At 40.3% G+C, this 12,181-nt stretch overlaps 1 protein-coding gene across 1 annotated transcript; it reads right to left on the bottom strand.

Annotated features, from left to right (window-relative positions):
* Positions 1–2,806: 2,806 nt before the first annotated feature.
* LOC134532658 (uncharacterized) lies at positions 2,807–11,678 on the bottom strand. The gene is made up of 4 exons (XM_063369320.1): positions 11,528–11,678; positions 10,762–10,812; positions 6,633–6,842; positions 2,807–4,338 (listed from the first exon to the last, which is right to left on the bottom strand). Exons 2-4 carry the CDS (start codon positions 10,807–10,809, stop codon positions 4,087–4,089), a joined length of 510 nt encoding a protein of 169 aa, XP_063225390.1. The 5' UTR covers positions 10,810–10,812; positions 11,528–11,678; the 3' UTR covers positions 2,807–4,086.
* Positions 11,679–12,181: the final 503 nt, after the last annotated feature.

The following is a 12,181-nucleotide window of genomic DNA, read 5'->3' as shown; positions in this document are numbered from 1 at the left end:
GAAAATAAATATAAAGTGAGTATTTATTTAATCACGTGGTGAGTGAGTCTAGGAGTGTGGCGTGCCCGACGCCTAGAGCGGGCCAGGTCTGGGTAGCTAGGATAGAAAGGGCTGGTAACTCGTCCCCACTTGGGCTACGTCACGCCCTGAGCGAGAGACTCCGCCGGGTCCACGTGCCCTTCCACGTGGTGGCGCCCATAGTTAACATCTCGAAATCACCGGCAATGCGCGATCAGCCCTCAAGGTGAAGGGGACCTTTTTCGAAATCAGATGTAGTTAGTAATTGTCTTCTTAATTTGAATGTCAAGTGTGCAAAATAATTTATATCACTTTCAGATCCCCGCCAGACGTTGTTCTGCCAGTGTATATTTATTTATCTGTATATGTCTAAAAATTGGTGGTCTGTATGTAATCTAGACTCTATAAAGCACTATAAAAAAAAGCTGAAAAATAAGAGATTACTAATATTGAAAAGATTCCATTATCTAGCTAATGCTCGGCATACATTGCAATGCCTCATTCAGTTTTGTTTTCTAATATGTTTGAAGTAGTTACACATATACAAATCATCTATCCATCTCTCTAAATATATATTTAGCTCTATCTACATATATATACAGTATATCTATGTATCTCCCTATCTCTATTTATCTCTTTATATATGTACATATCATATATACCTCCCACTATCTCTATATCTTCTATATATAAATCTCTATATAGCTCTATATATCTATATATCTCTTTATCTAACCCATTTCATTCTCTATACCTCGCTCTATCTCAACTTATCTCTCTGTCTCTCTCTATCTCACTCTATATATCACTATCTCTGTCTCTCTTTTATATTTAATTAATTTATGTCATGCGTGCGCACTTATACAACAAAAACAGACTATATAATATGAAAGAAACACATTTTTTAAAATGATTCGTGCTCCAAATATTGCAAAATAGTTATACCATCTCAGAAACCTTCACGGGCATGCGCATAACAACTCACCAAAATTTCATCGCAATCGGATGAATGGTATAGGAACGCATACGGCACAAACAAACGGAAATTAAAGACATGACAAACGCATCAAACATTGGTGTGTTTAAAATTCAAGGCAACTCTATCTATTGACGAAGTTAAGAATAAAACTGTTATTAGCGCCTTTATTTTGCTAGCCGCTGCGAGCTCCACTAAGCGGGCTGATCTCACCAAGGAGAAAAATATGAATGTGCCATACCTTACTATGTGTATGATTGTGTGGCAGACATAGAGAAATGACACTCACGATTTGTATGTCTATGATCAATGATTTTTTCTGTTATAAAATGAAATAATCACTTTTTCACTCCCTTAGGGATGGTATTTCATATTAATATGTGGTCTATGTGTTAATCCAGGTTAGGGAGACCTAAGATACATAAAGTTCTGCCATTCCCGATTACACCCGAACAATTTACCTTCGGCCAATTTCAGGATTTGTTTTATTTTTGTGCAGGAAAAATGAATTTAAATATTAAAAGTGGTCGGTTAGGTTAACTTCATTAAAACACTTTAAAACACTATGGAGGGTTAGTTAGGTTAGTATAGCTACATTAAAATAAACAGAGAAATATAAATATATATAAATAAACCCGAGGTTGGCCGAAGGTGAATTGTTCGGGTGTAATCGGGAATGGCAGAACTTTATGTGCATCTTAGACTTCTCATCCTTTCATCTAGATCCGTTCAGCCGTTCTGGCGTGATTGAGTAACAAACATCCATCCATCCAAACTTTCACATTTTAATATTAGTGGGATATGAAATATATAGCTATGAAAATTTTGTAAATTACATTATAATGTTCTGCAAACGCCCTGAAATGGATGCACCAGGTATTTTTAGGCACAGTGTGACCAAAATTAAGGCCAAAATGGCAGAAATTATATATGAATCTAATTCATGTAAAAGCCCCATAAAGCAGAGGCATAGGTACATAATTTTCTGAAGATAAAACTTGTCAATCTATTATTTATCTATATGAGCATAATTAGTACCTACTTACTTATTAGCAAAACAATCCAAGAAAACAGTTTTAAGAAATATACTACCAACTTTGTAACTAACATTTACATTTCCATATCAAATCGAAAAACAGTTCCGTGAAAACCTATAAATGTAGGTACGTTATTATTCATCCTTACAAATTTGAATACAGAAACAGTAAAAAAAACACCAACTTTTTAACTAATATGTACAATGACAAAATAATACATAACATATGAAAAAAATTTCTAACTAACACAACCATATATGTTTTCGTCAGTGTGATTTGACATTGACACATTTTTCTAGTGACATCTTGTGAAATTTGTACATCAAAGTTTACTTTTAGAAGTAAATAAAAAAAGTTTTGTTGTGTAAAAATAAAAATAATACCCCATCACCTGATTTCTATTTGAATTTGTAAATATTAACTCCATATTGCATCAATTGCAGTATACTAAATAAAATTTTGAGCATATAAAGCCTACATGCCTGGTTATCAAATATTATGAAGATACAATTAACAGATTCACTCAAGTTGATTTGGAGACCTTGCTTAGTTCTGTAGATTGTATTCTCATGAAAACAATTACTGAAAAGAAAAGTTTTTTTTTTAATTTTACAGTAAACTGTTTGAAACACGCTGCTTATTACACTATTCAACACTTTTGTGATGCATGCAGCAAGACTAAAATGATAGGATTTTTATTTTATAGATAATTATTCTGCCTAGGACTTAAAAATTAAGGTTTTCGCTCTGTTGGAGGTGAAATAAAAATCAATTCTTAGGTAAAATATTGTATTCAGTTCTAAAATATATATCCTTAAGCATTATTTTATTACAAAAGCAAAAACCAACTAAATTATTTTATCATTAGTTTATTACCTACTTAAAAACTTTCCAATACAGACAATAGGTGCACAGAAATGAATTATATAACCCATTACACATAGATGATGTCAGATAACATGTGTACACATACAGAATTGGTAGATTCCAAAATAAATAACAATAGTAAATGGTTAATATTATTGGTCAAAAACACTTACTGCAATACTTAACAAAGTCTTGCTGTTTACGAGGTAAATCTCAAGATGCATGTGCGAGAACATATGGGCCTGAATTTTTTTATTCCTTATTTTTTATCAGGTTGGCTGAATTATTATACTACCATGTCTCCATTTCTACCATGACAATGTGACTTCCATGCTGTAAGTGAATAGATAACTTAAGGCACAGGCCTTTTACCGCTACATGTCACTAACTGGTTTTCTCTGAACCTGCGAGTTATAGCAAAATTTTTGACTTAAGTTTTAATCACGTGGTAAAGTCTGTAATCTGTGAAATACAGGATAATGTATACAACATACTTCAGATTATTGATTTCCTTATTTTGTGTACGTGTAAAGAGAAATTTTCGTAGAACAAAATGGCTCTTTAGGCACATGTTGGTATCGGGCACCATCTAATAGTGAAGCTGTGTTTAGGAGCGTCCGCAGACTTTTATTTCAAAGAGGGTTGGAGGGCTAGGAATTATATTTTTATATATTTTTTAGGATTTCTATAGGTGAGGGGATATATCCCCCCTGCATACACCCAGTGGCGTAGCCAGGATTTGTGTATGGGGGGTGTTAAGAAACATGCTTCCCCCCCCCCCCCGTATTAAAGCGGGGGGTCCGGGGGTCCTCCCCCGGGAAAAATTTGATTTTAATATGTAAAATAGTGCTATTTTAGCAGTTTTCGGTTCTTAAATTTAAATATTGTAATAGTAAAAATTTTATTAATTTTAATATGAAATTTGTTTGAGTGATGAATAAGAAATGAATTAAAGATTTGCTGCTAAGGGGAAGGGGGGGGGGGTGTGTTTGAACCCCTAAAAAAACCCTCCCCTGGCTACGCTCCTGCATACACCCCTGGCTGTGTGGTGTAATTTGAATTGTTTCATATGACCAAACATCGTAACTAATGGAACAACAGTTTTTCAGTAGGTAAGAAGCTGTGTAGTGACGCCGTGATGAAGAGTAAAGCAAGTGTGGAGTGCGCGGACTCTCTCCCCCCGGGGCCTCACTGCACGATGACGCCGCAGGCCAGGCGACTGCCGGCGTGGCCCGTGGTCAGGCTGTCGCTGAAGCCCCCCTTGCCCAGGTCGTCCTCGTCGGAGTGCACCACGACGCTGCGCCCCACCACCGAGTGGGGCCCCGTCAGCCGGATGTGGCCGTCGACCACGTGGACTCGGGCCACGCCGTCCTGGCCCGCCTCGATGTTGCCCAGGTCGCCGATGTGGCGGTCGGCGTCCAAGGGCCCGCCGTGGTGCTTCTGTTGGCAGGTGGCGAGGTTCACACGTGAAACCCGGCAAGAAGTGCAAGGATGCAACATGCAACGAAAGAAAGAAAGAAAAAAAATGAGAAACTAATGGCCCTGGGGCAAATTATTTTATCGGGCCCCTTCCCCATTACTAGGGACCGGAAAAATTCGCGGATTCAATGACCTCTAGGATAGCCTTCATTATCCTCTGCATATCTCAAGTAAACACGCGTGTTCATTGGGTTACTAAATTGTGAGGCGTCTCCACTGGGTAGCTTGTGATTCGACGCTTCTTTGGTCGATAGTCTCTTATTGGCCCAGAGAGCTCCAGTTAAACTGCGAGCCAATAGCAGAACCAGCAGAATTGTACACGCGTTTGAATTTCAGCCTATCACGAAATGAATCCGCGAATTTTTCCGGTCTCTACCCATTACTTATTGTTATAGACCTGCAAAATTCGCAGATTCAGTGACCTTCAGGATAGACTCTACTACACTCTACACACTCGGGAAAATGCCACCTGTTCATTGGCTGCTGACTTGGTGAGTCGTCTCGACTGGGTGGCCTGTGATTCGACACTTCTCTGAGCGAGGGTCTCTAACTGGCCCTCATTACCCCAGATAAACAGTGGACCAGTGGTAGAAGCAGCGCTAAGGTATAATTATTTGAATTGTAGCATATCACAAAATGAATCCGCAAATTTTGCAGGTCTATACTTATTGTTCAAGTTTTTTAAACCCAATATTAAATAAAAATAAAAAACTTAAGACTAAACATTACCTAAGCCATACTGTAAACGTGAAATTAAAAATTTGTATAAATTATAAGGTTTCCTATTGATTTTATTAGCAATAGGATTGTAATTTTTGTATTCACAAGCATAAAAAAAATAATTCAGAACTCAACCCTGGGCCCCGAGGATTTTGCCTCCTCACCCCCCCCCCCCCCCCCCTAGCAGAAACTGACCTACCTGTGCTGGACTAACATCAGGCTCATGGTCTTGTCATTCTTATCGAGAATATTATGGAAACCCTGCTGAAATACTTGATGTATCGAACAGAAAACATTCTAAACATTTTGGTGACAGATTATGAGAAAATGTTTGATTGATTTATCTATATAAATAAAAATTTAAATGTTCATTTGTAAAATCTTAAATCGCCGAAAGTTCTTTGCCGAGTGCTTTGAAATTTTAACACAACATTGCATTTGAATACGTGCGTGTTTTTACATACCTATGTCACACCTGTGACAGGTTTAAAGATAGATACAAATATAGATATGTAAAAACATAGATATTAAATGTTTTCATTGCATATATAGAGTACAGCGAGATAGAAAAATATAGAGGGAGATACACATATATAGATAAAGAAAGTTTTATATATATATATGTGTGTGTGTGTGTGTGTAGATAGAGATATACATAGAAATATATAGAACTATATATATATGTGTGTGTGTGTAGATAGAGATATACATAGAAATATATATAACTATATATATAGATAGAAGCATTGTATATGTATACCTACTTCAAAGAATTTGAGGCATTGTATCGCATGCCAGGGATTAGCTAGATTGGAATATTTGAGAACATAATATATGCTTGGTACATAGAGTTTTTAAAATGTTAGAAAATAAATACTTTGAATTCGAAAATATATTTTTGAATAATTTTTGTAATAGCCAAAAGCATTTTTTAACTTTTTTAAAAGCATTGTTCAGTAAAGAAGTAATCATTAATAAGAAATCTTAAAGCCTGTTTTGACTGTGTTGCAATGAAGATGCGCGCTTGAAAAGCCCATTGTGACAGGTCGATTTCTAAAGTTATTGCGCAAGAAGGAGGAGTCGGGGTTCGCCGCTCACAGAGGCGGGGACGCGCGTGGTGAAATCTTGTGGCTAGACCTTGCAGACAACCTCGCTGGTACCAGCAGGTCGCGCCGCGCACAACCGCGTACCTTCACACGGGCAGCCTTTTCACAGAAGAGAGAGCCAAACACCCGATCGTGCATCTTCGGTTTTTTTTTGTCGTTCATTGTAAATAAATATGGCGGTGTTGATAAAAGGATACTAATGGTCAATTAGTTTAGGTTAGCTACATTATAAATACTTTAAAACATTGTGGACGGTTGATTTGTTTAAGATAGCTACATTAAAGATACGGAAAAAACATGAACTTCGGGGAAGTTCGGGTTTTGGCTCTCTCTCTCTCGTTCTGTGAAAAGAAGGCTTCCCACTGGACGGGGGTAGCCACGGAGACTGTGAAAGGAAGAGTGCTGACGGGATGAAGGGGCCGCGCTCACGTTGTGGGGGTTGTAGTGTCCCTGGGCGCCGGCGCAGCCTCCGGCGATGTCGGGCGACAGGTGCACGTGGAAGCCGTGCAGACCAGGGGACAGCCCCGACACCTCGCCGCTCACCAGCACCTCCCCCTCGTCCTGCTGCACCAGGGTCACGTGGCCTCGCACGCCCGTCTGGCCCTGCGGGTCGGCCAGGTCCACCGTGGCGCGGTGCTCCTGCCGGACAACACGTGGTGCACTGCCCGCTCGCTCCGTCACCTCCAGACATGCCAGCAGTGCTGAGGACACATCCAACTGTCTGGTCAGCTGGCTGGCTCAAGGGTCTTGCATCTCACTGGGTTACCCGTCGACCCAGTGGGATGAAGAGTGGACCTATGACGTGTCGGAGCTGTAGTCGGCTCTAGTATCTGAGTGATGCTCTCAGCAAGATCCAAAAAGGGCGTGTGATGCGAATATATAGCCTCTCCCGCTTACGGCAACACATAGCCCTCTCGTGGCGCCAGTGTTTAAACAAATATGGGAAATGCCGGGGGTGCCCACTCCTCAGACTTCCTCGGTATGTCGGAACGGGAATTCTGGTGGACTAGTAAGTTGTGGGTAGGTGACTACACCTTGCTCCTGCAGAAAATCCACTGGGGGGTTTTGGACCCCCAACCCCTAGGTGGTGTCTCAAAGCATCGGATTCAACGTGAAGAATCCAAGATGCATATGGAATAGCGAAGGGTGGTAACGCGGCGGGGTTTCGCTCCCGGTCCGGGCACCCGGGCCCTGGCAAGGCTGTAACCTTTGGGCGGTGGATCGTCTAAGGGACAGTAATTAAGGCAATCTTTGGTTTGGTGTTACCTTACCTACCCGGGCTCTGGCACAGCTGTAGCCTTCGGGCGGGAGACATGCTGATATTGAAGTACCCAAGGACATCCATGTCCTGATAAGGGGGGGACTCGACCACCGTGAGGCTGCCCGGGAAAGCACTATACCTGAAGATGAAGGGTGTCACGGGACTGATCCTTTACTGTGATAGTTCCCCGCTGAGGTTTCCTCTATTGGCTCAGGATCAGGATTGGAGTAGGAAACGTGGTGGTAGTGGTCCTCTGAGGGGTCCCCGCCCTGTTGACGAGTGGAAGTGTTGAGCTACTTAAGCTCGGGCACTAGCCTGCTGAGCTAGTAGACGTTGGATAGGCCTCAGCTGGATCACGAGCAACTGGATGACCGAGGGGTCCCAGGGATGTGAGAGGTATGGTTCCACAGAGGGGGCTAGCTCTGTAGGTGGTCTGGTGGTTCAGAGGCGGAGCTGGGGGCGGGTCGGTGGGGCCGATGTTGGGATGGGTCTCCTCAACCTCTCGACCTAGCCGTGCGCTCTCCAGTAACATGCCGCGATTGGAAATGGCGAATCTATTTCCCGGTTCTCGGAACCCATGGTAGGCACTGGTAACAGTGTCTGGCATGTAAAAGACCCATATTTCTCCTAACCAGGACCACGCCCTAGCGGTATTACATGCCTGGGGGAGTATCGATGATTATTTTGAGGTGTGAACCTAATGTACATGTCTGGTCAGCTGTGAGGCGGCGACCATGCTGGGTTGGTGGCCCCAGCCGCTGGTCATTGCCGGAGCTCTTATACCCTCCCGGTCAACAACAGGGAGCGATCCCTAACCGTTCTGTTTTTTTTTTTTAAAGCTCTGGAATGTACATGAAAAGCGAACTGGAACGCTACGCCCACCCTACCCTATTAGGGCGCATATGTGGGAGGGGAACGCGAGAATGCCGGCCGTAAGGTCGGAATAATCTGTCAATTCCTAATACGTTATATATATACATACATACACATATATACATACATACACATATATACATACAATAATATAAGATATTTTATGCAGTAACTCGCCGTGTTCTCTATAAGATTACCCAAATTTTCATCCCCTATTTAACCTCCTTAAGGGACGAATTTTCAAAAATACTTTCTTAGTGCTCACCTACGTTGTATAAGAAACTCCTCTGCAAAATTAAATGCCTCTAGACCCACCGGTTTAAACTGTACGCTGTCTGCCAGTCAGCGTTAAGAGTTTTATTAAGTAGATAACCTTTAGCTATTATATAATATTAATATAAAGTGAATCTGATATATGTGTCCGCGCTAGCGATTGTGGCGGTCCGCAAGAGAAGACATTGCCCTGTTCGGCCGGGCCGTTCAGGACGCGTAACTTCCGCCCTGGATGGCTGTGATTGGTGAGCTGACACTAGACATGCGCCTGAAATAAACCCAGCCAACGAACACAGATAATGCTACAAAGTTTTAACGCACAGCTGGTGTGGGAATCTTTTCGCGAAAAAATGCATTACCCCAGTTTTCACCTTTCAGACGCTGTCGATGTTTGGAAACATCCCGTATTGGTAGGGACTCGGAAATCACGCGGATTCTTTCCGCTGTAAGGTAGACCAAAAATATGTATGCCTTCGCCTTGCTCTGATGGTTGCATCACATTTTTTTGGCACTCCCCTCTACGGCTGTGGACCAGTCAACTGCAAGCTAGCAGCGGAGAGACCCAATCACATCAACCCATTTCAACGAACAGGAGGTACTAATGTAATTGTTCAGCCAATAGGAAAGCAAACGTTGGAAGATTATACGTAGGGGCAGGTATTTTTCGCGAATAAATCTGAACGCCTACTAGACTGCAACAAGGTATACGCGCACCAGCGGTTTCCTCCTTGTGATTGGCGGCCGTCTGCGAGAGAAGTAGTTGCCTTATTTGGCTAAACCACTCAGGACGCATTTGGTTCCGCACCGAATTACTGTGATTGGTGTTTTAACAATCGTCATGTACCTGAAAGAAACTCACTCATCACGAAACACAGACGATGCTACAGTGTTTTAACTTTCAGCTAGTCTCGGAATCTTTTCGCGAAATATGCATGGCCCTAATTATACGTAGTATTATGAATTTTTAGCCTGATGCTAAATGAATTCGAGAAATTTCCGGGTAAAGGTTACTTCGTGGGTTGGAAGAACATGCAAGTTGCATTTCACGGTGCATGTGGTGGCTATTTGCGGTCGACGTGACGGCAGTCTTAGGCCTTGGGCTGCAGCCGCGTCAGCGCTGTGCCAAAGGCCAAGACTGCTATCGAGCTGTTAAAACTGCTTATCATTTTACAAAAAACATAAAATACATTCTGTTGTCATTTAATCTAAAATGTAGTGTGGCGTTACATAATATTTCATCCGCATTTTAAAAAATGACTCAATATAAACGGATAAGTAGGCCTACCACCTTTTTGAACTGTTGTTTAAAAATAAATAAACAGCCTGGAATAGACATATTATCAACGTAAACTAGTTTACGCTGAAAATTAACTAAGCTCACATATTTTTCAAATGGATTAAATTATATTGATAAGAATTTATAAGCCGACAATAACTTAATTATATTAGACTATTTCCAAGTAAAATGCGATTGGTTTATGGAATAGCAGCTCATATACTTAACAGAACTTAAATTTCCTATTTAAAATCACGCAACATATTTATGTTTTACATGTTGCAACGTAATAAAAGCTTAGACCCCTAAAACGTAAAGGTTGGTTGAGTGCAAAACTTAAAGTTTCAGTTGAAAGATGGTTGGTTTGCGGTAATTTGCTAATAAACTGTCTTGGCTATCTGAGTCTGATCGCTTCGAAGCGGGACAGTGTACCGACGTTTCGCTCTGCATTGTAGCTGCATTTTTGTATAATTGGACAATTCTGTATCTAGCAAAAATAATTTATTTTGCAAGAATACGGTAATTCGTTTTAATAACCATAAATAGTAACGAAAATAACGTTTTAAAAAAGCAGTTTTGAGTATGTACTTGTATTCGCCTTTATTTTTATTTTTAGTAAAATTTGCTACCTAGGTGTCAAAAGCCATTAAAAAGTAGTTTTTGAAATATTTATAGCATTTTAGAAGCAAATTATACTAGATATATAGAGCAAAAAAAATATTCAATTAAATTATCTAATGGTCTTAAATTTTTTATGAGACCTGTACTTGTTTTACGATAATTTTTTGATCTTCTCGTTTTTAAACATGTGCTATTCACGATGGCAGTCTTCATATAACTAATATGTTAAACTGTAAAAGCATAACACTACATACCACAGCCGCTACGACGCTAACACACAGGAGCGCCACGTACAGTTGCATATTCTGTAAACAAAGAAAGTTGATTGTGTCAGTCTATGAACGTCGAAGGTCATTTTCCCGTTTAGGTTTATTATACAACATCTTATAAATTGCGATTTAGCAAGTTTTAGTTCAGACGCAGTCGGTACTCACTACAACAAAACAAAATGCGTCTTTTTTTTTTTAATTTTGTTACGTGTCCATTTTAAGAAGAACCTGTAGTCTGAACACGCACAAAGTTATGCTACGGCTTCTAAATCCTGTGTTGACAAGATATAAGAACTTTATTATAAAACCATCAGTTATATTAAATCAACCACAAATTTCTATTCTTTAGAGTTATTAATTAAAAACTTTAAACTTTTCTTAATCCATGAAAATATCAAAATTATTGTTAAAATTTTTATATAATTCATCGTTATTATTATGTAAAATAATATTATACGTATATTACGAATAGTTACTATCTGGTGGCGCGTAAAGTATTTATTAGATGTAAATCTATATCACGAATAACATACCATTCTAGAAATTAGGATTATTTTTACAGTATAATTTTAAATATACATTTAACTGAACTTTGACAAAACATATTGTAATGGTACTGTAGTAAAATTACTGATACTGCCACGGTAGTATCTAGCCACTAAGAAAGAAAGACAGAAAGAAAATGGCAGTTGCAGGGATTTCCAAGCACAATAACCCCAACGAAGATCCTGGAAGGAGTCCAGATACATACGTTCTTCACGCTGCAACACCAGAGACAACCGTGCCTGACGCTGCTCGAAGCGACTCTGGCTGAGCGAAGGCTGCCCTCACTAGAAAGTTCACCGAGAACTTGTTTTGCCGTCGGCGACGTACGAACATCTCCGAAGCCACGCGAGATTACGTGTGCACGAGGTCTTCGGCAGCGGCCAGCGAATCGCTGAAGAGGTTGACTTTCAGACACAGCCCCTGTGTATTGTCTGAAGAAAGTCCATTTCAATCGAGCGTAGTAACAGTGTTCGTTCGGAAAGGAATTAGTTTTTGACGTGACAACGTCTAATAAAACGATGAACGCCGGCTGCACGCACGAAAAAGTGTCCCGTTACGCACATTGTCCAGTTACGCAGTGTCCCATTACACACCTTGTCCCGTTTCGCTCATTGTACGCTTGCGCCGTATCTATCTCTCTTCCACTCGATTCGAACAACCATCGATTTGACTTTTTCGAGGCACATTAAACTTGAAACACTCCCATTCGTTTCCTACTTTTCCTATCATCGTCCTATCCTTAACAGAATAACACAGATTGGAAGAAGTTAAATAGCAAACATGTATAAAAGTTATAGTTAAAATAATCTGTTCGTTAAAGTAATAAACATATTTGAATTAATGAGTGCAAATAAAAGTA

Source organism: Bacillus rossius, chromosome 6 (assembly GCF_032445375.1).
Source record: "Bacillus rossius redtenbacheri isolate Brsri chromosome 6, Brsri_v3, whole genome shotgun sequence".
Lineage (NCBI taxonomy): Eukaryota > Metazoa > Arthropoda > Insecta > Phasmatodea > Bacillidae > Bacillus > Bacillus rossius.
The sequence above is the reverse complement of the archived record's forward strand: the minus strand, read 5'-3'. Positions and strand labels throughout refer to the sequence as shown.